The 27,164-nt window shown below is 42.7% G+C and overlaps 1 protein-coding gene and 1 long non-coding RNA gene across 2 annotated transcripts; both read left to right on the forward strand.

Moving 5' to 3' along the window:
- The first annotated feature begins 1,249 nt into the window (after nt 1-1,249).
- On the forward strand, nt 1,250-27,152 carry EIF4EBP2 (eukaryotic translation initiation factor 4E binding protein 2). Its single transcript, XM_020877396.2, has 3 exons — nt 1,250-1,692; nt 20,670-20,855; nt 21,842-27,152. The coding sequence occupies exons 1-3, from the start codon at nt 1,548-1,550 to the stop codon at nt 21,871-21,873; spliced, it is 363 nt and encodes a 120-aa protein (XP_020733055.1). The 5' UTR covers nt 1,250-1,547; the 3' UTR covers nt 21,874-27,152.
- Nucleotides 1,817-13,543, forward strand: LOC139036059 (uncharacterized). Its single transcript, XR_011488775.1, has 2 exons — nt 1,817-8,941; nt 9,268-13,543. It is a non-coding gene; the product is annotated as an uncharacterized lncRNA (long non-coding RNA).
- Nucleotides 27,153-27,164: the final 12 nt, after the last annotated feature.

Consider the following 27,164-nt stretch of genomic DNA (forward strand, 5'->3'; position numbering starts at 1 on the left):
GTTGAAGTGTTCAGCCTTGAAGGGAGCCAGAGGCGTAAGCAGATAACACTCATGCACACGATCGGTACAAGTGACGTCAGTGTACACAGGGCACTGTGGGAGCTCCCAGGGGAAGAACCACCTCTGACAGCACAAGGAAAGTCAAGGCAGGCCAACCCACATGCATGTGTGCTAAGCTGCTTCTGTCATGTGGGACTCTTTGCAACCCTATGGACTGTAGCCTGCCAGGCTCCTCTGTCCATGGGATTCTCCAGGCAAGAATACTGGAGTGGGTTTGCCATGCCCTCCTCCAGGGGATCTTCCCGACTCCAGGATCAAACCCATGTGTCTTATGTCTCCTGCATTGGCAGGCAGGTTCTCTACTACCAAGCCACCTGGAAAGCCCAGTGCCACCCACACCAAGTATTAAATAGGAGTCTGGGTTAGGTAGGGGAGGGGAGGTGGGGAGGAGAGCCCCGTTGCTCCAAGCAGAATGTTCACTCCACTGAGCTGCGGGGCCTCTGTCTTGTTTACTGCTATACTTTCTCCCCTAGAAAGTTCCTGACACACACAGTAGGTGCTTGTTATAGATTTGTTGAATTCATGTATAGTGTAAGCAAAGACAGGAAAATTCCCTGGTGGTCCACTGGTTAGGACTCGGCTTTCACTGCCTGGGTCCAAGTTCAGTCCCTGGTCAGGGAGCTAAGATCCCACAAGACGTGCACCTGGACGAAACAAAAACAAAAACAAAGACAGGATCTGCAAACCATGGCCCACAGGACAAATCCACCTGGTCACCTGTTTTTGTCAATAAAGTCCTGTTGGATCCAAGCGTATTTATTTACATGTTGTCGAAGGCTGCTTTCTCGCTAAATTTTTTATCGAAAAAATTTGCTACCCTTTGAGCACGGTGGCACCATAAACCATTCTGATCGTCTTTTAATACATGCACGCATTCCTTTTATTTAATAATGAACAATTAAAAGTAAAATAACACTTTTGCCTCGATATAGGAAACAGAAGTCAACTCAATTAGTGTTGACTGACAATAATAATAACAATAATAATAATAATAAAAAACCCACACAAGTTTTCCAAGCACACCTACGTTCAGTTCACAAACACTTGGCGTAAGTTCAGTCTGGTTCGCGTCCAGCCCTCTGGGCATAAGCCCCGCCCCACCAAGAGCCTTGCCACCCAGGACCCGCCCTCGTGACGTCACGTCCGGCCGACCAGCTACCCCGACCTCCCTCTGGCTCCCGCCTTCGCCCGCTTCCGGTCGTCGTCGTCGTCGCCGCTGCTGCCGCTGCTCCTGCTGCTGAGGCTGCTGGCGGAGGCCGGAGGATCGGGCGGCGGCGGCGGCGGCGGCTGAGAGGGCGGCGGCGGGAGCGGAGCGGGACAAGGGAGCAAGAGGAAGCGAGCGAGGAGCGAGCGGAGCGCGCCTAGCCCCGCCCGCCCTTCAGCCCGCCTGAGCAGCTGGAGCAGCTCGGGCCCTCAGCCGCCGCCGCCGCCCGCCTGCCCGCCCGCCCGCCCGCCGGACAAAAGCCCGAGAGTCCGCGCCCAGAGCCATGTCCTCGTCCGCCGGCAGCGGCCACCAGCCCAGCCAGAGCCGCGCCATCCCCACCCGCACCGTGCCCATCAGCGACGCCGCGCAGCTACCTCATGACTATTGCACCACGCCCGGGGGGACGCTCTTCTCCACCACACCGGGAGGTGAGCGTCGGCGCCCGCGCCGCCCTCACCCGAGCCCGCGGCCGGTACCCGAGCGCACCCGCGCTAACCTTCGCGGTGTCCCCACAGTTTCCCGCCGCGGTCCTTTAACTCGGGGCGTATCCACTCTGGGCCGCTCGGGCCCCCCCTGCTCCACCAAAGCCCCTTTCCTGGGGCTTTCCCCGAACCCCCCTTGAGACGGCTTTCGAGAACATTAGCTTCGCGTTCTCTCTCTCCCGCAACTCTATTCAGCGCGTGCCCGCTCTGGGAACGTGGCTGGCTCTCCTCTCGTGGAAAAAAAAAAAGCCCCTGTTCCCGCTTCGTGGCAGGTTTACGCACTCGACCCAGTTTTCTCCTTCCCCCGCCCTCGTACTCCAGGGCAAATTCGTCTACACTTGGCTTTGCACTCGCTCCGCATTCCCTCTGCCTATAGTGTCTTTGTGCACATTGAAGCTTGATTTTGGAGCTGTCTCCCGGCCTTTTTAGAAAGGAAGTTGGGGAGAGTAGTTTGCTCCTGGGACCCTGCGATGACTTGTTTTGCTGCTTCTAGAACTCCAGGAGGGGGGAGGCTGGAATGCGGAGTTTGGAAGCCTCGCCCAGTGTTATCCTGCTTTGACAGCATTGTTTACTTTGCTGGACGAGGCCCCACGGGTGGGGGGAGTCCCCAGGCTGGAGGAGGAGTGATAAAATCATGCTCAAGTAATAGCCCAGGGAAAGGAGCGCTGGCAGCCTTGAGGGTAGAGTTTTGGCGGCGACGCCTGTGGAGATAGGTGGAAGACGGTACCCTCCCCGGCGGGACTGCCTCATCCGGGGGAAGGGGCCGTGCAGAGCGGGGTCCCTGGGCACTACTTTGCAGAGTGCGACCAAGACTGTTTACAAGGAAGAACACTGGGGTAGAGGTGAAGAGCGTGGCATTAATTGGTCACTGGAAAAGGGAGCTCAAAGGTTGTCTGTTCCCTGACTGGGCTTTTATCCAGTGGGAGAAGACTGGAGAGCGATCTTGAGGGACCTCATGAAGGGAATGGTGCTTCATTTTTAATTTGGTTACTTAGCTTTTTGATGGTGGCCTCTGGCTAGAGGGTTGGGACTTTGCTGGCAGCCCTTGCTGTCTGCGGGATTGCTAGCTTGGTTCCTGTGGGCTGGGCTCACCAGTTGTGCTTCAACCAGTCCCTTGCCGTTAGGCCTGGGCCATTTTTTAATCGTTGCACAATATCAAGACGGTAGAGTAAGAAGATCTTGCCAGCAAGGAATATAAAAATCTCGGAGAGAGCTCTACAGAGGAATCCACCCAGGCGACTTTAGGGGTGGCGTGGCTGCCTTGGAATACTTTTAAATGATCCAGGCAGGAGACGTTCTTTGATGTATGTGGAGAACTGGGCTTAAGGAAGTTGTAACTTTGTGGAACAGTGGAGTTTCTAGTGAGGTGGCTTACCTCATTGGAGATACCTCTCTCCTGACCTCATCTGGTCAAGGCCAGCCTCTGAGCATGCTGAAATCTTCTTGCCGTTTAATCGTGAAAGATTTGGCAAACCAGGATCTGTTCTCCATAGGTTGTCTTGAACTTGAACTGACAACTTTTAAGAAATGGATGTTGTTTTCCGAGGTGATGGAAAGAAATTTATAACTTTTTCCAGAATTCCTTGTGAATTCTGTAATGCCTGTGCTTCCAGTGGTTTAGAACCAATGTCATAGTAGCAGATAATTATTTATTTGAGGAAGGAACTAAACTTTTAGCTGTATATTAATCATTATTCCTTTGAGGGAAAAACTGCAGGGGCACCTTTAGACATATTTCAAATACCCAAGCTTATATGCTTTTAAAGTAAGGGCATTGTCTTTAAGTGTGCCTTAAAGATACATGCCTATCTGGTAGTCTGAATTAGTTCCTACAGTGTTGGGAAAGATTCTGCTGGAAATACTGAATCATTTATCTTTCCTCCCTACATACATAGTCCTCATCTACTTTCTCAAATATCACTTATCCTGTCTCCAGATGGTTTCTTCTTTTTAATTGCAGATTTAAATACATCTTAGCTCATCTATTTTACAGAGCTGTTATTTATTAGTAGAGCACATTGTCATAAATTTTTAACACAAAGACTTACCTAATATGTTTATAAGATGTAGCACTGTTGTGGTTGGATTTAAACACCATTTTTATAGCAGTTACCTCAGTGCCACCTAGATATGCAGTACTTACTGATTTAATCCCCCCGCCTTGGAAAATTTCCAATTTTCTGATGATTTGTTCATTTCTTTTGTTACATTTCCGTCTCTTCTATGTAATTTTCTTTCCCTGAATCATGATTGTTATTTGGTCACCTTTAGGCACCTGAATTGGTGTGGTTAGGTATGTTCAGTGAGTTTTGTGGGTCCAGGGCAGTGCTTTGCACAAAAGGGGACCACAGACAAAAGTAGGAAATGCAGTCTTTACTCTCAGTGGTCTTAAAATCTTGCTGGGTAGAAAAGCTTTTTAGTTCTAAAATAAAAAACTTGTAAAGAGTCAAGTGCGAAGTTACATATTTCAGACTTGAAAACATTTAGAAAAGTGGTAGTAGGCTTGTATGAGTAATCTCTAGTAGGAAGGAAGAGGATTAGAATTTCCTGTCTCAAGCTTCTAGAGTGTCATACACAGGTCAGAGCATTCCAGATAACCGTTGATGTGCTGAATGCCCTGTATGATCAGACTGGGCAGAGACATTGACAGCATAATGAACTTGCCATCTCCCCACAGAGGATACAACTTACGCTTGAAAAGATTTCTCAAAATTGCCTCCTGTGGTTGGAAAATGAGAGTTGGGAAATGAAATGAAAACTTTCTGTAACCTCTTACATTTCTCATATTTTTAGAAGTGTACCTTTTTCTCGCTATTAAGGAAGAACAAAATTTTTGACCAAATTCAGAACAAAACGCTCTTGGGTTTTTATTTTGTTTTATCTGCCTTTGGGGGAATGGGCATGACATTTGGTTCATCCTTTGAGAAGCTGCTTCTAGCCTCAGTGAAAGGTAAAGTTATTACAGTCTGCTTCACCTTTGTAACAATGGTTAGCTGGAAGGGACCTAATGCTTTGCTTCTATAACTGAGAGAAATTAAGTAACTTGTTAGTGTCCTACAGCTAATTAATGTCAGTTGGTAGTCTCAAACTTAGTGTCCTGATTCCTATTTCAGGTTTTTTCTCTGCTGTCTTAAGTTGCATATTTTCCTAGGAAAGGAAGTTTGCAAACGTCTAAGAAGACTCTTCTACCTCTGGAATGCCAGATAATATGATGCTTTTGCTACCTTATTATTTATTTATTTATTTTAATGAGTTTTGAACTGTCTCCTTGTTGAGAGGGTTGTGCTCTGGGGAATGAACAAAGAGACCTCTTTGAGCCTTTTTGCCTTACTTTTCCTGCATAACATCCTCCTCATCTGTGGAAAAGTATGCTGTTGACGTAACAAGAGCGCCAGAGGAGAACTGTTAGTTTGAAATCTTGTTCATACTCTTGTGCATCCTTTCTGCCAGCTGAAGAGTTGCTCTAATTGGTTGGTTCCCTGAAGGCCATTGGAAGGGTTTGGGGATAAAGGAGAAGACAGGAAGAAGGGAAAAGAATCCACTTGGTGTGAGCCATAATAAAGTAAGAATATTTGGGGAGAGTCCTGAATGTTAATCTAGTTTTGTTGGGAGAAGTGAATAGAGCCCTGTAGATATGGGGAGGAAAGGCCAATTTCTCACTGTTATAATATTTCTAATACAGTGACCTGAGTTTATTCTAGCCAAAAATTTCTGAACCAGCAAATGTACTTGTTTGGCTCTCTAGTTTCAGTTATTAACTGAAGGACTTCATGATTACATGTAAGAAGTGCACGAAAAACACGTTGAAAGTTGTTCACTTTGCCTTGTGTTCAAGGAAGTTGGCATTTACTTACCTCAGAGTAACAAAAATTAACATGTGTTGTCATTCCAGAGGAGATTTGGCTTTAGTCTCATATTCGTCAGCCACCAAAGTATGTACCAGAAGATGTAGCTCAGTTTTGCGGTGGGTGCACTTTTGTGTTGGGTCCATGTTTGCCGGGGAAGGCAGCAGCCCTCGGCCGCGGGGCATACGGCAGTGTATTGTGTGGCAGGGAGCGCCTCTGCCTGCTCCAGGTTAGACGAAACCTGATGAGGGAAGCCGGAGCTGGTCCAGGCGGGTAGTGCGCAACTCCCTTCTGCTCTCCCACGGCCTACGGGTGAAATGTGCGTCTGTAAACTGGCACTACTAGGGTTCCGCAAGGACTTTTTGAGGACTGGTGTCTTAAAAATGATTTTATGGGAGGGGTCTTGCATGGTTTGGAGACAACTGTAGGCTTGACTACATGTGTGTGTGTAAAAAGTTACGGATCATGTCCTTTCAATTTTTTGATATACTATCTTGAGTAAAATTTAGGCTTCATGGATTTGTATGGGCAAAAAATATTTTGGTATGTGGACATGTCATAACCAATAACTAAGGAATGTCAGATTTTCTATTTTTATATGGAATCAGCCAAAATAATTTTGGGAACTCAGATAGCTACAGTACTGAATATCGGAGATTTTTCACTGCCAGTCAGCAGTAAAGGCTGTGATGTGATGGAAAAAAAATAAGATTTGCTGATCAGACAGGGTAAAGTTAACGTGGGAAAACTAGTTCACCTGGTTGGAAGGAAGAGAGCCCCAAGTAGAATAATAGTTGTTGGTAAAGGATAGAACTTTTTCTTGACTCCCAAGTCTTTAGATGAAAGTTACTGTTTCAAAGATATTTGCTGCTCTATTTAAAATAGAACAAAAGTCAGTTGAAACTTTCCATCATTTAGCTTATTGAATAAGTAAGACCTAGGCTACCATTTTCAAATTTGTTTATCACAGACTTTGTTTTGTGAAGACCCCTTAAAATCTGTGTTTTAGCAACCCAGCAGCTATCTATCTGATATATGACTTTTTTTTTTAATTGAAGGATAATTGCTTTACAGAATTTTGTTGTTTTCTGTCAAACCTCAACATGAATCAGCCATAGGTATACATATATCCACTACCTTTTGAATCTCCCGCCCCATCCCACCCCTCTAGGTTACAGAGCCCCTGTTTGAGTTTCCTGAGCCACACAGCAAATTCCTGTGGGCTATCTATTTTACATATGGTAATGTAAGTTTCCATGTTACTCTTTCCATACATCTCACCCTCTCCTGCCCTCTCCCCATGACCATAAGTCTATTCTCTATGTCTCTTTCTCCATTGCTGCCCTGAAAATAAATTATTCAGTACCATTTTTCTAGATTCCATGTATGTGCGTTAGAATACGATATTTATCTTTCTCTTTTCTGACTCACATTACTTGGTATAATAGGTTCTAGGTTCATCCACCTCATCAGAACTGACTCAGATGCATTCCTTTTTATGGCTGAGTAATGTTTCCATTGTGTATATGTACCACAACTTTACCCATTCATCTGTGGATGGACATCTAGGTTGCTTCCATGTTCTGGCTATTATATATAGTGCTGCAATGAACAATGGGATGTGTGTGAACATGTGTCTTTTTCAACTTTTTCAACTTTCCTCAGGGTATATGCCTAGGAGTGGGATTGCTGGATCATATGGTGGTTTTATTCCTAGTTTTTTAAGGAGTCTCCATACCATCTTCCGTAGTGGCTGTATCAATTTACATTCCCACCAACAGTGTAAGAGCATTCCCTTTTCTCCACACCCTCTCCAGCATTTGTTGTTTGTAGACTTTTTGTTGATGGCTATTCTGACCTGTGTGAGGTGATATCTCATTGTGGTTTTGATTTGCATTTCTCTAATAATGGGCGATGTTGAGCATCTTTTCATGTGTTTGTTTGCCATCTGTATGTCTTCTTTGGAGAAATGTCTGTTTAGGTCTTTCCCCCCCTTTCTGATCGGGTGGTTTGTTTTTCTGGCATTGAGTTGTATGAGTTGCTTGAATATTTTGGAAATTAATCCTTTGTCAGTTGTTTCATTTGCTTTTATTTTCTCCCATCCTGAGGGTTGTCTTTTCACCTTGCTTATAGTTTCCTTTGCTGTGCAAAAGCTTTTAATCAGGTCCTACTTGTTTACTTTTGTTTTTATTTCTGTTACCCTGTTACCCTGGAGATGGGTCATAGAGAATCTTGCTTTGATTTATGTGATACAGGACTAGTTTTTAAAGGCCCTTTTCACCTGGTTCTCAGGCCACAGTTTGAAGCCAAAAGCTCAGATATTTGTATTTGTTTCTAAATAAATTGTCTTTTAGATTTTGAGGACAAATGCCCTGATGAACTAAAGCTGTTCATGTCATTGAGTTGTTTTAAAAAGTAAAATGCTTAGTAAACAAGAATCAGTAACTGGAAAATACAATTCTTACAGATTCCTTGGTATTGTCTATATACAAGACCACATATGCATAAAGATAGTTTTACTTCTTCCTTATTGATCTAGGTACCTCTTTTGTTTGTTTTCTTGCCTAATGGCCCTGGCTAGAACTGGAACCTTTAGTACAGTGTTGAACAAACATGGCAAGAGAATGAGAACAGATACCATTGACCTGTACTCAGTATTTGGGGAAAACCTCCAGTCTTTTATCATTAGGTAAAATGGTAGCTGTGGTTTTTCATAGATGCTCTTTATCAGGTTCAGGAAGTTTTCTGTTATTCCTAGTCTGTTGATTATTATTTTTTGTTGTTGTTGTTGATTATTTTTATTATGAAAGGATGTTGGTTTATCAAGAGGCAGTTTTTTCTTTTGTATCTTTTGGAATGATCCTATGATTTTTGTTTTTTATTCTGTTCTTATGATGTATCGTGTTAATTATTTTCGGATGTTGAACCAGCCTCTCATTCCTGGAGTAAGTACCCTTGATTGTGGTATATAATCCTTTTTATATGTTGCTGACTTCTGTTTGCTAATACTTGGTTGAGGATTTTTGCATCTATATTCCTAAGAGATACTTGTCTATTGTTCCTGTGGTATCTTTGGTTTTAGTATCAGTGTAATACCTCACTCAATTTTAATTTTTTTAAGAAATGGTCTGATGTTTATAGCAGGTGAGGATTGGTGAAGATAGACCATTGATTACTCTCTAGGTTCTAAGGCCAGGCTCCTATCCATGGGATTTTCCAGGCAAGAAGACTGGAGTGGGTTGCCATTTCCTACTCCACGGGATCATCCAGACCCAGGGATCAAACCCATGTCTCCTGCATGGCAGGCGGATGCTTTTCCACTGCGCCACCTGCAGAGTCCATTCTAAGAGGTACCTATCAAAAGTTTGCTAGACCTGTGATTCATTTTTAAGATGTTGTAATTCATTCTTTGGGCCTCAGAGAGGTGCTCATCTCATCACCAGAGAATGTTTATGTTAGAGTTGGGCTGCTTTTACGTTGAAATGAAACCACTCTGTGGTCTGATAAGTTCCTTGAACCATAATGAAGAGGCAGCACATAAATAAAGTGACGTGGAACAGTGATGTTCAGTAGGCTTTTGCCTCTGAAGTTTATTGATGAGTTCAAGTTCCTTCCTGTAAGTAGAAGATACTGGTAGATATGTATTATGCATTGTTTTTATTTTTATTTTTTTAAGTGCCCGAGAGGAGTCAACTGGGAGGAAAAGAAGAAGTGGGGGTGACGGTCAGGCTTGACTCCGCGCGCTTCCCCGTGCCAGAGCAGCGAGCCCTCGTTCATTATTAGCGTTGCAGAGGCTGAACCACAGCACGTGTGGAATCTAATCCAAAGAATTGATCCAGGATGCTGTCAGCAGTCTGGCGCATCCAACCAGCATTTTCCTGGAACCAGAACCGGATAGTTCTTGTGAAGAAAATTTATTTCAAGACGAGTGTTCAAACCCAAACAGACATGGACATATTTGACGTACTTAATTTTGATAGTCTTAAAATCAGTTGGCATTTATTTGAGATTAGTTTGTGGTTTGTATACTACTTTGTACCTGGTACTAACTAAAAAAGTAATTTGTTTCCAGCCATTTTTTGGCCAGACTCAAGAAAGGCAGATTTGCTCACACTGCCTTGCTTATTTGTGTTGGTCTCCTGACTCCTGGGGCACTCACTGTGTGATCTTTCTTTGGATGTTGTTTTCTCCATCTGTAAAATGACCGGCTTCCACCAGGTGCTGTCTGAGGCCTCTTCTAACAGAACCTTGTGAATAGGAGCATAGTCATTATCAACTTCCCTTTCAGCCTGGGTGTGTGTTCTACTCTGGCAGAGTCCTGTGTGATTGGGTAGGGAGCCTTCCTTTGACATTAATGTCTTGGAAATCTTTGCTCCTGGTTATGAGAATTGGAGTTAATCAAAGGACAGTAGAATTGACTTTTCACAAACCTTGGATGTCTTCCATTTGCCATAATTATTTAGCCATACCAAGTTATAATATCCTCTGGCTCTAATTGTGCCTTTTGCTGATGTAAAAATTGTCCCTCTCTTGGTTTTATTAGCACTTTAGAGATTTGATGATTGTACACTCTGAATGTGATTTGGCCACCATCAGCCTCCCTGGAGGATACTGGGTCAAGCAACTTTTAGCCTCCTCTGGGTTATCTGGCATAGAGCTTTTAGGAGTCTGTCTGTTCCATCCGGAGCCTCCATGAAGAACAGATGTTTAAAACTGAAATGCATTTAAAATATTCTCTAACATAGTGAAACACAGACCTTGTTAATCACCCCCCTACGCTGGTAGAATAAAAAACAGAGAAAACCACTTTCTTTGTAAGTCCTTTCTGTATTTTTCACTTCTTATGTTCTCTTCTTACTATTGGGATGGAGCTGGGGGGAGAGGGAAAGAGGCAGACTACCTTTCTGAGTGTATTGGAAACACTTGTTGCTTGTTCGGAGAAGGAAATGGCAATCCACTTCAGTATTATTGCCTGGAGAATTCCATGGACAGGGAAGCCTGGCAGGCTACTGTCCGTGAATGGGGTTGTGGGGAGTCGGACACGGCTGAGAAACTTGGCACATATGCACTTATGCTGCTTGTTCATCTTGTGTCTGTTTCTGATCTCTTGGTGGGCCTTATTATGAGGCATAGATGGAGGATGTTAAGAATTCCTAATGGAATACTGAGGTTACTTGCTAAGTGCTTTGTTTTTTAAATTTCTAGATTTCCTCATGACTGTAGGGTCAGTCTGTTTTATATATATATACTTACAAATACTTTTTTGAGTCACTCACTGCCCCCAATTGCTTATAATGGGGTTTGCTTTTTATTTCTAAAACACTTTGTGTTGATATTAAAAAGACGATTGTGTGTGGGGAGGCTTTAAACAAATTTATTTTCTTGTATTTCTGGAGGCTGGAAGTCTGAAATCATGTGTATTTCTTATTGTGTAAATAGCATAAAATTTACTGTTTTAACCATGTTTGTATACAGTTCCATGGCAGTAAGTACATTCACATTGTTGTGCAACTGTCACCACCATCCATCTCCAGAACTTTTCTCATCTTCTCAAAATGAAACTTCATACTCATTAGACAATAACTCCCTATTACTTGCTCACCTCCAGCCACTGGCAACCATCATTCTACTTTCTATGTGAATTTGACTAGTCCAGGTACCTCATATACATGGGATCAAAAGATACTTGGTTTTTGTGTCTGACTTGTTTGACTTAACAAAATACCTTCAGTGTTCATGCAGTCACCCTGTTGTTTTTCTACCTATGAAAGTAAAATTTAAAAGTCATATAGTATTGTTAGTTCAGTTCAGTCACTCAGTCATGTCCGACTCTGTAACTTCATGGACTGCAGCACGCCAGGCCTCTCTGTCCATCACAACTCCTTGAGCTTACTCAAACTCATGTCCATTGAGTCAGTGATGCCATCCAGCCATCTCATCCTCTGCCGTCCCCTTCTACTCCTGCCTTCAATCTTTCACTGCATCAGGGTCTTTTCCAATGAGTTAGTTGTTCTCATGAGGTGGCCAAAGTATTGGAGTTTCAGTTTCAACATCAGTCCTTCCAATGAATATTCAGGACTGATTTCCTTTAGGATGGACTGGTTGGATCTCCTTGCAGTCCAAGGGCTCTCAAGAGTCTTCTCCAACACCACAGTTCAAAAGCATCAGTTCTTCGGCTCTTTATAGTCCCAACTCTCACCTCCATACGTGACTGCTGGAAAAACCACAGCCTTGGCTAGACAGACCTCTGTTGGCAAAGTAACGTCTCTGCTTTTTAATACGCTGTCTAGGTTGGTCATAGCTTTTCTTCCAAGACGTAAGCGTCTTTTAATTTCATGGCTGCTGTCACCATCTGCAGTGGTTTTGGAGCCCAAAAAAATAAAGTGTGTCACTGTTTCCACTGTTTCCCCATCTATTTGTCATGCAGTGATGGGGCCAGATGCCATGATCTTAGTTTTCTAAATGTTGAGCTTTAAGCCAAGTTTTTCACTTTCCTCAAGAGGCTCTTTAGTTCTTCTTCACTTTCTGCCATAAGGGTGGTGTCATCTGCATATCTGAAGTTATTGATATTTCTCCCAGCGATCTTGATTCCAGCTTGTGCTTCATCCAGCCCAGCGTTTCTCGTGATGTACTCTGCATATAGTAGTATTAGGCTAATAACAAAAAGCAACAGTCTCACATCCCATCTCATCTCTAGTTCCATTCCTGGAAAAACCATTTTAAACTCTTTTAGCTATTTCTTCTAGCATTTAGCTCTGGATTTCTGAATAATATGATTTAATTCTATTTCTCAGTTTTAAGATACTAACAGTTTTCTACTATGGAAGATAAGGATTTAAATTTAGGTAAATATTAAATATGGATGTGACTGACACTATTGGTTTCCAGCCCAACAGCTGTTCTCTCTTCTTTTCATGCTACCCCAGATTTCCTCATTATTTTAAAAGTAGTAGTGTGCCAAGCCCCAGAAAATATACCCTGACTCCTCTATGGCTTCCCTAGTGTCTGGGATGGTGGGCATCTGACTCAGTTCTGACCTGATGATCATAGAGGGGAGTCCACTATGGTTTTATGAGAAACAGTTTCCTCTTTGATGAGGCAAGTCCCCTGAGGGAAGCCCTGTTTGACTCCACACTCTCCCTTCTTGCCTGGGATATTGTTGGGAAGGCGTAGGTTAATCTCAGGTTTCTTGGAGGGTTTTGTCACCACCTGTTCAATGTGGGCAAGTTACTTAACTGTTTCTTATTCTAAGATGTTTATTTGCATGAGTGGCTGCTTAATTCTAATTCTGGAAGCAGCCTTAAACAGTTTTATGGTCTGGGCTCTGCGAAAGTATAGTAACTACAAGCCTTGTCAGTCTAGGCAGTTTTGAATCAGATTATACAATTTCTTGGGTGTATATAGCTTACTTATGGATTGACTATCATTTAAACTAAGCTACTTGGTCTTGAAAGAGGCCCTTAGACTTGAATGACCTTTTTTCTGTACTGACCATCTTGGCAAGCATAATTTTGGATCTCATTTATTTGCCTCTTTTTCCTTGCCATTTGAAAATCGCTAATTTCTAGAACGAAAAGTAGCAGCTTTTTCTCCTTACTCTGTTCTCCATCAAAAGGGCTCAATTTTACTCTCATGTTTTCCTAGTAATGTCAGCATTTAGAAAGTGCTAGGTCAGGGTACTAGATTTATCCACATAACTGGTCACCAGGGAATGAAGAATGTGTGTAGATATCTAATGTTAACCTAGATCTAAAGATTCCTATTTATTTTGAAATCCAAACATGAAGACTAAGATATGCATGTTTTTAAAACAAAATAGAAAAAGGAAAACTGAACAGAAACACCTAAAATGCAAAGTAAAATGCCAATAGACTGCTGCTTTTAAAAGTTTGTGTGTAGTGATTTTACTGGTTAGCTACTGTTGCTATAAATAATAAATATTTATACCACAATTTCTTGATTTCTTAACATTAGAGGATACTGTTGACTCCCTGTTATGAAAATGAGGGATACGGGACACTTTGATTACTTTCTGTACTTCTTATTTCCACTCGCCTCTCTCCATTTACCAGTTTCTGTAAATTGTTTTATTGTTTTGGTTCTTCTGAGTAGTTACCTTTATGTATTTATTTTTAGTGTTTGTGTATTTATTTCTTGCTGTGCTGGGTCTCCATTACTGTGCAGGCTTTCTTGAGCTGCAGCAAGTGGGGGCTACTCTCTAGCTGCAGTGCGTGGGCTTCTCCTTGCAATGGTTTCTCTTATTGTGGCGCATGGGCTCTGGGGCGCTCAGGCTTCAGTAGTTGAGGCATGAGGGCTCAGTTGTGGTTCCTCGGCTCTAGAGCACAGGCTCAATGCTTGTGGCACATGAGATTAGTTGGTCTGCAGCATGTGGGGTCTTTCCAGATCGGAGCTCGAACCCATGTTTCCTGCATTGGCAGGTGGATTCTTTACCACTGAGCCGCCAGGGAAGCCCTGGGTAGTTACCTTTAAAACTCTAAATAAATCTAGTTAAACCTCTGTGTCTCAGTCTGTCAGTTTTAGCTCTCCACCACGTGAGATTATGGGGCCTCCCTGGTGGCTCGGCAGTAGAGAATCTGCCTGCAGTGCAGGAGACCAGGTTCGATCCTTGGGTGGGGAAGATCCTCTGGAGGAGGGCATGGCAACCCACTCCAGTATTCTTGCCTGAAGAATCCCAGGGATGGAGGAGCCTGGCAGGCTGCAGTTGCAGTCCACAGGATCGCACAGAGTCGGACTTGACTGAAGCAACTAAGCCGCAGCAGCATGTGAGATTATACTCTTTGCCTGTCTGCCTCTACTTCCCGGTATGTCTCTTTCCCTTAGAGATGTAAGGTTAACTTTTCTCTAGTTATGCATGCGTTGGTTGACATTGAATTGGGCTAACATAAATGTGACTGGCAGTTGAAATTGAATTGCTGGAAGTTCTTGCTTCATAAGATGTGTCTATGCATGCACATTTTTAAGAGACCCTGAATATTTTAGGTTTTTAAATTGTCTTGGAATTTATATAATTTCACAGTACACACAATATCAAAAAAGGGGTTTTTTCCTGGCATTTTATTTATAGTCAAGTCTTAATGTTTTTCTTTCGACAGTTTTGGTTTTTTGAATATTAAATGCTTTTGAATTACACCATAGAATCCTTAGTCACTGACAGGTTAATTCCTTCTTTTTGCCATTTATCTGCAACAATTTTTTTAGCTTCAGTGATCTACAATTGGAACACGTGAAATACTGTGGTTTTGTGTCGGTATTTTCCCTGGCCGTGTTTGAGAACGGTAACAGCATCATCACAGCTGTAACGCTTCAGGGTGGCTTCTCTTCTAAGCTGTTTACTTTGTGTCCGTTTAAAACCAAATGCAACTTAAAACTTCACTAGAAACTATTAGAATTAACTAGTAAGTGCGTTCAGTAAGGCTTCAGGATACAAGATTGGTATACAAAGCCCAATTGTGTTTGTATTTTTCAGTGAACAATCCAAAAATGAAATAAAATAATTCCACTTACAATAGCATGAAAATAATAAAATACATAGGTATAAATTTAACCAAAAAAAGCATGAAACTTATACTATGGAAACTGTATAACATTCTTGAAATAAAGATAGACATTTACCTATAAATGTCTATATAAATAGACGGTCCATGTTCATGGATTGGAAGACTCAATATTGTTAAGATGGTACTACTCCCCAAATTTATCTATTCAGAGCACAGTCCCCATTAAAATCCCCACTGGCTTCTTTGCAGAAGTTTACAGGCTGACCCTAAAATGCATATATGAAACTTTTAAGAGACCTAAAATAACCTCAAGCAATCTTGAAGACGAAAAACAATGTTAGGAGACTCACCTGGCTTCAAAAGTTGTTATAGATCTAGAGAGTGTGTTACTGTCATAAGGATAACACATCGATCAATGGAAGCCCAGAAATAAACCCTCACAATTATAGCCAATTGATCTTTGACAGGGATACTAAGACATTTAAATGGGGAAATATTCAATAATAGTCTTTTCAACAAATCATGCTGGTGCAACTGGATGTCCACACACAAAAACTAGATTTGGACCCCATGACTCCAGGACCTAAATGTGAGAACTAACGCTGTAACACTCTTAGATGAAAACATAGGCACAAATCTTTGTGACCTTGGTTAGGCAAGTTTCTTAGATATGACACCAAAATCACAAGCAACCAAAGAAAAAGTCATAAATTGGACTTAATTAAAATTTAAAACTCTGAAAAAAATTGAAAAGGCACCCCACAGGAGAAAATATTTCCAAATCATCTATGAATATGAAGCTTTTATACATGTATATATATAACTGAATCATTTTGTTGTACACCCAAAACTAACACATTATTAATCAGCTATACTCCAATATAAAATAAAATTTTTTTAAAAAAGCTTGTGTTCATAATATATAAAGAACTCGTACAGTGCAGTTGTAAAAAGTCCATTAAAAAATGGACTAAAGGTACTTCCCTGGTGGTCCAGTGGCTAAGATTCCATGCTCCCAGTGCAGGGGACCAGGGTTCAATCCCTGGTCAGGGAAGTTGGTCCCACATACCACAGCTAAGACTTGAGGCAGTCAAATGAATAAATAAATAAATATTAAAAAAAGAATGGACTAAAGACATTCCTCCAAAGAAGATATTTGTTGGAATGGCCAATAGGCATATATGAAAAGATGCTCAACACCTTTAGCTATCAGGGAAATGCAAATTAAAACACCATGAGATACCAGTTCACACCCACTAGAATGGCTGTAATAAAAAAGATGAAAAGGGAATTAATTCCCTGACAGACCAGTGCTTAGGACTCCATGCTCTCACTGCTGAGGGCTGGAGTTTCATACCTGTTTGGGGAACTAAGATCCTGCATGCCCTGGGGAACCGCCAAAAGGAAAAGTGAAAAATAAAAAAGGAAAGTGTTGGCTACATGTATATAAACTGGAACCCTCATATACTGCTGATGGGAATGAAAATGGTGCTACCACTTTGGAAAACAAGTCTGGTAGTTCCTCAAAAGATAAGCCATATAATCCAGCAAGTCTCTCTTATATACCCAGGAGTTCACACAAAAACTTGTACATGAATGTTTACAGAAGCATTATTCAAAATGGAAAAAAACCAGATGTCCATCAATGGACAGATTGATAAAATGTGATATACATTAATACATACAGAACATTATTTGTCAATAATAATAAATTAAGTACAGTTGATCCTTGGAAAACATGGGGGTTAATCCACGTGTTACTTATCATTGGCCCTCGGCATCCATGGATTCAGCCAACACTGACTGTATAGTACTGTAGTACTTACAATTGAAAAAGTGCTAACTTGGATTGTTCAAGGATCAGCTGTACTAATAAATGCCAAACATGAATGAATCTTAAAAACCTGCAAGTGAAAGGAGCAGTCACGAAAGGTCACATATTACATAATCACACCTATATGAAATGCCTAGAATAGGCAGATCTATAGAGCCAGAAAACAGATTCATGGTTGCCTAGACTGGCGAGGGTGGAGTAAAGTGGGGAGGGACTGCTAAATGTTTAAGGGTTATCTTTTGGAGATGGTGACAGTGTTCTAAGGTAGATTGTGGTGGGAATTCCCTAGTGGTCCAGTGGTTAGATTTGGCTTTTTCATTGCTGTGGCCTGGGTTCAGTTCCTGGGAACTAAGATCCCACAAGTCAGGTGGTGCATTCAAAAGCAAAAAAGAAAAAGACTGGTGATGGTTGCACAATTCCAGGAGTATACTAAAAACTATTGAATTGCACACTTTGAATTGTACATGAATTATATCTCAAGGCAGTAAAAAATATTTTTTATTGCCTCTGCACAGGAATAGGAGTTTTTCAAACTTTGTTATACCTGACATGTTTAGGTTGAATCTCTACTACTAATTTTCTACTTGGCTCATTTACAGTGCTGTAATGTTTATGTTGTTGCTGATATACAACTTAGAAATAGAAAGCTTGCTTTTACCCTGTGCTCTTTTTTCACCACTTCACCCCAAGAGTTTCTGAGTTTAGTATACTACAGAAGTAAAAATAATCTTGTTCTGACTTGCAACATGAATGTTAGTAAGAACATCTCACAGTAAAAATCTCACCCTTCTGAAACTTAGCCATGAATAAAAGGTTGGGGGGTGCTGGTGACAGAACAAAATCCATCCACTGAAGTTCCTTCCCTTAGATCGTTGGAAAACCATCAGGCTCCTTCCCAGCCTGTTTGCTCTTATTTTCAGTTCAGTTCAGTCGCTCAGTCGTATCCGACTCTTTGCGACCCCATGAACCGCAGCACGCCAGGCCTCCCAGTCCATCACCAACTCCCAGAGTCCACCCAAACCCATGTCCATCGAGTCAGTGATGCCATCCACCCATCTCATCCTCTGTCATCCCCTTCTCCTCCTGCCCTCAATCTTTCCCAGCACCAGGGTCTTTTCCAGCGAGTCAGCTCTTCACGTCAGGTGGCCAAAGTATTAGAGTTTCAGCTTCAACATCAGTCCTTCTAATGAACACCCAGGACTGATCTCCTTAGGATGGACTGGTTGGATCTCCTTGCAGTCCAAGGGACTCTCAAGAGTCTTCTCCAACACTACAGTTCAAAAGCATCAATTCTTTGGCACTTAGCTTTCTTTATAGTCCAGCTCTCACATCCATACATGACCACTGGAAAAACCATAGCCTTGACTAGATGGACCTTTGTTGGCAAAGTAATGTCTCTGCTTTTTAATATGCTGACTAGGTTGGTCATAACTTTCCTTCCAAGGAGTAAGTGTCTCTTAATTTCATTGCTGCAGTCACCATCTGCGGTGATTTTGCAGCCCAGAAAAATAAAGTCAGCCACTGTTTCCACTGTTTCCCCATCTATCTGCCATGAAGTGATGAGACTGGATGCCATGATCTTAGTTTTCTGATTGTTGAGCTTTAAGCCAGGTTTTTCTCTCTCCTCTTTGACTTTCATCAAGAGGCTCTTTAGTTCTTCCTCACTTTCTGCCATAAGGGTTGTGTCATCTGCATATCTGAGGTTATTGATATTTCTCCCAGCAATTTTGATTTGAGCTTCTGCTTCCTCCAGCCCAGCGTTTCTCATGATGTACTCTGCATATAAGTTAAGTAAGCAGGGTGACAATATACAGCCTTGACATACTCCTTTTCCTATTTGGAACCAGTCTGTTGTTCCATGTCCAGTTCTAACTTGCTTCCTGACCTGCATACAGGTTTCTCAAGAGGCAGGTCAGGTGGTCTGGTATGCCCATCTCTTTCAGAATTTTCCACAGTTTATTGTGATCCACACAGTCAAAGGCTTTGGCATAGTCAATAAAGCAGAAATAGATGTTTTTCTGAAACTCTTGCTTTTTCAATGATCCAGTGGATGTTGGCAATTTGATCTCTGTTTCCTCTGCTTTTTCTAAATCCAGCTTGAACATCTGGAAGTTCACGGTTCACGTATTGCTGAAGCCTGGTTTGGAGAATTTTGAGCATTACTTTACTAGTGTGTGAGATGAGTGCAATTGTGCGGTAGTTTGAGCATTCTTTGGCATTCCCTTTCTTTGGGATTGGAATGAAAACTGACTTTTTCCAGTCCTGTGGCCACTGCTGAGTTTTCCAGATTTGCTGGCATATTGAGTGCAGCACTTTCACAGCATCATCTTTCAGGATTTGAAATAGCTCAGCTGGAATTCCATCACCTCCACTAGCTTTGTTCATAGTGATGCTTCCTAAGGCCCACCTGACTTCACATTCCAGAATGTCCGGCTCTAGGTGAGTGTGAGTGATCACACCTTTATGATTATCTGGGTTGTGAAGATCTTTTTGTACAGTTCTTCTGTGTATTCTTGCCACCTCTTCTTAATATCTTCTGCTTCTGTTAGGTCCCTACCATTTCTTTCCTTTATTGAGCCCATCTTTGCATGAAATGTTCCCTTGGTATCTCTGATTTTTCTTGAAGAGATCTCTAGTCTTTCCCATTCTATTATTTTCCTCTATTTCTTTGCTCTTATTTTGCATAGTGTTGAAATCAGATCACCAGTTTTCAGACCCAGCAGATTAGACACATTAAGTTAGAATGAGTGTAAAGCATGTACTGTTGATTGACTTGTGCTCTCCCCATTCATATACTGACACGCTGACAATGTGATTGACACCCACAATGTGATATTTAGAAATGGGGCTTGCTTGCTAAGTCGTTTCAGTCACGCCCGACTCTTTGTGATCCCGTGGACTGTAGCCCGCCAGGCTTCTCTGTCTATAGGATTCTCCAAGCAGCAACACCGGAGTGGGTTGCCATTTCCTTCTCCAGGAAATGGGGCCTTGGGAGGTATTAGGTTCAGGTGAAATCCTGAGGGTGGGGCTCTCACAGTGGGATTAATGCCCCACCAGAAGAGACACTTGCTTCCCTCTCCCTCATGAAAGGACACAGTGGGAAGGTGTCTACACGTCTGGAAGAGAGCGCTCAGCAGAAACACACTAAACTGGTGTCTTTGTCTTGGAAATCTCAAGAACTGTGAGGAAATACATTTCTGTGTAAGACACCCAGTCCAATATGTGGTATTTGATTATGGCAGCCAAACTGACTTAAGACATGGAAAAAACATGGTTCTTAGCCAAACAGTGAAGGAGAGACACGGAAACTGGTGGGGAGGGCCACCAGCACAGCCTTGGCTATCTGAGTCCTGTTCGGTCTATGGAGAATACAGGTCATCAACTGAATAGGCCCTGAGTCTTCCTGGGTCACAACATAGTATAATAAATGAATTTCGTAATCACCCTGATGCATCAAGAAAGGGTTGGATTGTTTTCTGTTTAAGGTAGTAAAAAGTTTTAAAATTTGTATTGGAAAACTTTCCATCCTAAATAATTCAAACTTGATCTAAGTTTTCTGCTCTCCAGAATGATTCATTCTTCATAATTTCAGCTGCCTTTTTGAACTGTTACTAGTTCTTATTTTTCAAAGCAAAGAAAGTGAAGGTAACTTTCTACTTTCATTAGTGTAAAATTATATTTGAAACAGTATATAAAACTTCGTCTTCTTTAAACCCTATTTTCCAGGAACTCGAATCATTTATGATCGAAAGTTTTTGTTGGATCGTCGCAACTCTCCTATGGCTCAGACCCCACCCTGCCATCTGCCCAATATCCCAGGAGTCACCAGCCCTGGCACCTTAATTGAAGACTCCAAAGTAGAAGTAAACAATTTGAACAACTTGAACAATCATGACAGGAAACATGCAGTTGGTAAGAGATGCTGGTGTTAGGGACCAAGAGATAGCCCTGTGATTCGAGTAGTCTGAAGAAATGTTGATGCTTCAGTTATAATTGATTTTCGACTGAAAATACATACATCTCTGAGGTTCCCCCCCCTGCCCTCACCAAGACTTACTGAGATGTTCTGGAAACCTGAGTTTTAAACCATAGCCAAATCTAATCTAGGAGAGGGGTGGGGGTGAGGAAGAATCCAAAATCAGGGAATGGTAAATCCCAAAGATGACTTCTTGAATCTGGACTTTGTTGGACTAGGGATAACACACACACACAAAGCAGAATTTAATAACTCCCATTTCCATCACCCTCGGGAAATAGACCTTATTTCTTATAAAGAGAATGTCTTTTTTATGGTGTAGGGAAAAGCAGTATTGTTTTTCACCCTATTTTCAGGATAGCCTATTTCGGTAAACACACCCCCCTCCCACACCCCGCACACTCACACACATGTTTACCATTAATAATAAGTCCTATCCATGTCTGTGGAAATGGCCAGCTCCTGAAGTATACCTTGGGTTGCACTCCATGACCCCTGTACATGAGCCAACTTTCTACTTTCTCAAATTCCAAAGGAGTTTTTGATGGACTGTGTGTCATTCTGAGTAGGGCTAAAAGTTCAGAGCTTCCAGAAGAGTGTGCTGACTCGATAAATGGCCAAGAGTTCTCTAGAAGCTCCTGTTTGGTCAACCTCGGACAAAGGAGAGTGAAACTTGGAAAGTTTTCACTTGTATTCTTTCCCATAATTGTTCCTGCCTGGGGTGATATGACTGCCACTCTTTTGTTGGCCTCCCCCACCCCCAGATTAAAAAGACCAGCCAAGGCAGAGAATAGTTGTTTCGAGGCTACAGAGAAGGGACAGTTTGAATTCTTTTTTGACTCTTGTGCAGAGGGAATGTTAGTTAAAATTGTTTTGCTTTTCCTTTTTGTGCCCAACTTTTCCTTTTCTTCGTTCTAACCAGGGGATGATGCTCAGTTTGAGATGGACATCTGATTGTCCTTCGAGGATCAGAAGAAAAGCAGCAACACTGATACATGTGTGTTCCTGATTTGGCTGATAGGATCATCGATGCAAAGACAGAAGAGGCAGTACCAGCAATCCCCGTTGCTGTCTCCTCCCCTCTCCCCCTCCCCCTTGTGCCAAAGGATGCAAAGATGAGCTGCATCTGACCATTTCTTCTCCCTGTTTCCTGTTCCCCTTCCCAGTTAGACAGTTAGATTGAAGACTCTTGACATATTTCTGTAGAATTAAGCAGCCCATAGAGGAAAACAGTTAAACTCTGGTCCCCCTGCCCCCATTTTTTTTTTTAATCCCAAATCCATATCAACCTACTAATAACTCATTGGCTGGGGAGTCTGGGGAAGTGATACAGAGGTTTGATGGGTTTAGCATCATTCCTGTTCTTAACTCTCTCTCCTCACTGTCCTGCCCAGGTTTCAGTCTTGCAAGAGCCTAGGTTTGGGGGTCTTGAAAACCACTGGAGGGAAATGGTAAACAGGAAGAGAGCTGCTTTCCCTTTTACCTTGTGGTGTTTGTCCTTGGGGATAGTACACAGTTCGTACAACTCTAGTAGCATTACCCTGGGGCACTGTTTTGAGGTCCACTTCCCCTCCTTCCTCTGGGAGGAACGTACTCTGTCTTTAGTATGCTAGTTCATCTTCCCGTTCCTTTACTTCACACAGTTGTGCAGATCTTTTGTAATTCTACATCCGAAGGGAGTCCCCTGTCACCAGTTGTTCTCTGCTCCCCTTCTCCCATCCCTCCCTGCTTGCATCTTGTTGCCTGTGGTCCTTTTGTTCCCTGAGCTATCCAGGTGATTTCTCCTGCTCCCGAGCAGGTCCCTTCCCCGGGACAGAAGCACTTTGGATAGGCCTGACAGTACACTCTGCAGGATGATGCCCGAGAACAACCTCGGCAGACGCTGAACCGTTTGAGTACCCTACCCAGGCTCAGTCATTGCTTCTCAGTCCAGTGAGCATTGCGATATTTATTGTCTCAGATTTTTGAGTTTAAAGTTGACTTTGAGAGTGCTCTTAGCAAAGAACTACTCTTTTTTTCCTTTGTGGACCTGCTTTCTTTGGCTGCTGAGGTAGATAAGCATGGGCTTAAAAATGTGTTCCTTCCGTTTTCTTACCTTTCCCATGGTACTCTGAATTCCCCTGTCTTTCCCTTCCTCCTTCCCTTTTCTCTGCCAGGCCATTTTTCAAATGTACATCCAGGATACCTCACCTGTTGGTATCTGATAAGATCTGTCACTCCTCTTATCTGAGGAGTGACCTTTTATTTTTAAGATGAGTACAGACCTATTTTTAGATATGTTTTCAGTACAATTTTGAACAGCAACTTTTTAATTGTACATCTTCCAGTGTTAGGAAGGTGAGAACTGTTCCTTGGCGAGTCTGCTGCTCCATGTCACTAGCCCTTGTCTCCCCGGTCCCATGTGAGCTTGTTCCTCTCGCTCTAGCATTGGCTGTGCTCGTCTGGAGTTTGTAGTGGATGGACTGTGAGACTGGGCCATTCTGCCTTCCCTGGGTTGTTCATGGTCGCCTCATTCTCTCCCTTTACCCTCTGCTGCTTCGTTCCCCACCCCATGGTCCTGACTGTTGACTGGCATGGGAGTCCTGGGAGAGTGACTCCCCTCATGGAAAGACAAGTAAAATAGCCACTGGTGTCCTGGGAATTTCTGATTGGATTTGGTGCTCCGAACCCTCTTTTTAATAGATCAGATCCCAGGGTGAGAGTACCAGGCCAATTGACTAAGACGGAAAGCTGTTTTTCTTTTGAACTCTGAAAAGACCCTTTTTGCGCATACATTTTAGAAGAGAAGGAGGATGTCTGAGGAACTTTGTTCTGTTTTCTGCTACAAAATGTGAATAGTTCAAAGAGTGAAACCTTTTGTGGTGGTTGATGTCTCAGGAATAAGCTGGATCTCCACGGTTTTGGAGATGCTTTCAGTCTCAAGAATTGATGATCAGAAAAAGATTTCTTACTTGCTTTTTTAATATATCTCTGTTCTGATTTTTATTAAACTCCAAATTTCACTTTACTTACTCTTGGAAGAACTTATGGTGTGTTGGTAATTTCCATGACAAGCTTGCACAGGACTTCATTGTCCCCTGGGAGCTTGATTCTTTGGGAATGAAGCTAGCTTTCTCCACATCCCCTGGAACGTGACTCCACTACAGTGAGTAGTCAGTCTGTCAGTGAGCAGAGTGCATGCCCTGTTGGGTCTTTACTGCTGCATGTGAACACTCGGCTCCCTCACTGAATAGTGGGTAATTAAAACACCAGCTTGAGTAGTCTCAAGACACCATGACCCCGTTTTTTGCTATCTTGAGGAGTCTGCACATGGCCTCCTAATCAGAGGCTGTGTTTCTAGTATGTCTTGGGAGCATCAGCTGTATAATATAGCAGCTGTCCATCCTTTACCCATCTCTGTAAGGATCTCCATAGTGCTTGACGCAGTTCTTTCCTGGAGGCCACTAGATTTACTTTGGCCTCCATAAATCGGCGTTTTAAAGATAATCTCACAAGGTAATAGATAAACTTTCAACAGATGAAACCTTTGTGCCATGCCTCATAGAATCATTTTTCAGGGCAAGCCAGAATCCAGTAGGTGGTTTACTCCTGGGTGTGTTTGTGTGCTCAATAGCTCAGTTATGTCTGACTCTTTGTGACCCCACCAGACTCTGCTATCCATGGGATTTCCTAGGCAAGAGTACTGGAGTGGGTTGCCATTTTCCACTCCAGGGGATCTTCCTGACCCAGGGATTGAACCCACATCACTTGCGTCTCATGCATTAGCAGGTGAATTCTTTACTACTGAGCCACCTGGGAAGCCTCCTGAGTATTTGGAAGGAATCATTTAAGAGTTGAAGCCCTAAATGAATAATCTTATCTGGGCCTTTTCCTGGAGAGGGAACACCCTTAGGGTATCATTTGAGTGAGATGGTTCTTAAAATATTACTAATTATTTGTACTTTTCTCCTTAGGAGAAAACCATGTTTCTGTACTTCTGGGGACAATCTATCTTAATGAGAAATGACCTCCTCCCTCCAAATTCCAGCAGGAGATGTGCATTGTCCTGGTTCTACCTCCTTCATAGTGTGGTGACTTGAGTTCACCACTGTCTTGTATCCTGTGTAAATAGCTACTGTGTTCTCTAAAGCACAGTGTAGAGAAGCCAGCTTCTACCTATTAAGCTTCCAAGCCAAGAGTTTTATCCTTTATCTTTGTTATCTGTTGCTATTTAACAGGTTATCCCCAAACTTAAAATCTCTTTTAGAGCAGACATTATCTGTCAGTTTCTGTGGTTAGGACCTGGGAAGCAGCTTAGCATGGTGATATTGGCACCATAGGAAGTTGCAGTCAAGACTTCAACAGGGTCTACAGTCACTTGGGCCTTGAGAATCCACTTCCAGGCTCTCTTTGTGAGCAAGATGCCTCAGTTTCTCCCTCTGTGGGTCTCTTTAAGGCAGCACGAGTGTCCTCACAGCATGGCAGTTGTCTTCCCGTGAGCACACGATCCCAGAGTGGACATGGAGGAATCTGTAGTGCCTTTTATGTCAGTCTTCGAAATCATTGTACCTTCCTACCCCGTTCCTTAGAAGCAAGCCACTAAGCCCAGCTACACTCAAGGGAACTGGGGTCACACCCCACCTAGTGAATGGAGCAGTGTCAGAGAATTTGTGGATATACCTTAACACGACCCCTCACCCAGCAGGGTGAAACTCGGTCAGCAAGAAGGGCTAGGTTTAAACTAGAGGCTATACTGAGAGAGGTGGTGTTGCTGAGAATAGTTCTCTAAGATGTACATTAACAAACAGATGAAAAATGGACTGTCCATAACCACCTGCCAGTTTTGAGAGGGTTGGCAAGAAATGGCAATTTACAGGATCATATTTGTACATTTTCCTGTTGTATACTACCAGTGACCCAAGGATGCTTAAGTCCTTGACTTGAACCTCTAAAAGACAATACTGCTTGCTCATTTTCTCCTTTAGCCAGGAATTGACAAAGGGCATTGGATCCTTCTCATTGAGCCACTCAAATGGATCAGTCGGGGTTGTCAAACAAAGGGAGCAAACATGAATTAGAAGGTGGGTTACTGGGCTGAAGAACAGCTAACCATTCAGATTCAGAGTAACATAGCTTGATAGTATCCAGAAGCCAGGTCCCCACCAGCTGATGCTTGGCACCTGCTCTCTCAAACCACGCCAACTAAAGCAGACTGGGGTGAGGTCTCCCACCCAAAAAGCCACCTCAGTAAATGGGGGGACATCTGGGAATAAGAGATATCTGTCTGTGCTTGATCTTTACATCCAGTAAACGTTAACTCTGCACACCTGCCTCACCCTGGGCTTCCTGACGGAAACAGGTTCTTAGAACTAATCATGTCTTCACCCTTGAGAGAAGCTTTGATGAAGCTTGTCAGTTTAGCACATTTTTAGTGAATGTCCTGTGTCCCTGGCACCAATGCCAAGTTTTTGGGGATTTCAGACATCTTAAGGATGTAAATTCTTTAGATTTATGCTCTGACATTTCCCAGCATTTTCTTATCTATAGCCCTGCTTGCTTTAGAGTATACTTGAATAAAAAGCAAGGCTGCTAAGGCAGCTATTTAAAAAAAAGAAAAGGTACTTCTAGAATAAGGAACTTGTCTTTAAAGCACCTTCAAACGAAATTTTTTTACTTCTAATTTTAAGGTGGAGTCAAAATAGATGGTCTTTATTTTTGCTGTCTGGGTTACCAGCTCTTTGCATTTCTCACACCTCAACTTCCCAGTTCAGACATTTCCTGCTAGATATGTGGGCTTTACCCCAGAGGCTGTTGCTTAGCCAGTGCCTGCTTTGCATCAAGGCACCTGGTGTAAGGTGCTCATTGAATTGGCAGCAATATTCCAGAAACAATCCTTTTCTGTTACCTTGGAGACTTGATGGGGTATCAGCATCCTGGCTGTTTGAAGCCAGGGCCCTCAGCCCCTTACATTCCCCTGCAGACAGGAGACCCATCCTTGTCTCTCTGTGTCAGAACTTACTCTTCTTAGCATGTCTCTGGACTATATGCACATGGGCAGCTATTTATTAATCTGCGAAACCCAATCTCTTACCTATGCATGGCATCTGGGGTTAGTGTCTGTTTTAAAGAAGCAGTGTTTACTTGGGAGGGCAGTTTCTGTCTGGACTTCACAGGAGGCATAGTTACAATACAGTGGTACCCCTACCACCGCCAACTTCTTTACCTCCCAGCTTTAAATAAAAGATGACATCAGATCTTGAGGCAGC

Source organism: Odocoileus virginianus, chromosome 7, assembly GCF_023699985.2.
Source record: "Odocoileus virginianus isolate 20LAN1187 ecotype Illinois chromosome 7, Ovbor_1.2, whole genome shotgun sequence".
Lineage (NCBI taxonomy): Eukaryota > Metazoa > Chordata > Mammalia > Artiodactyla > Cervidae > Odocoileus > Odocoileus virginianus.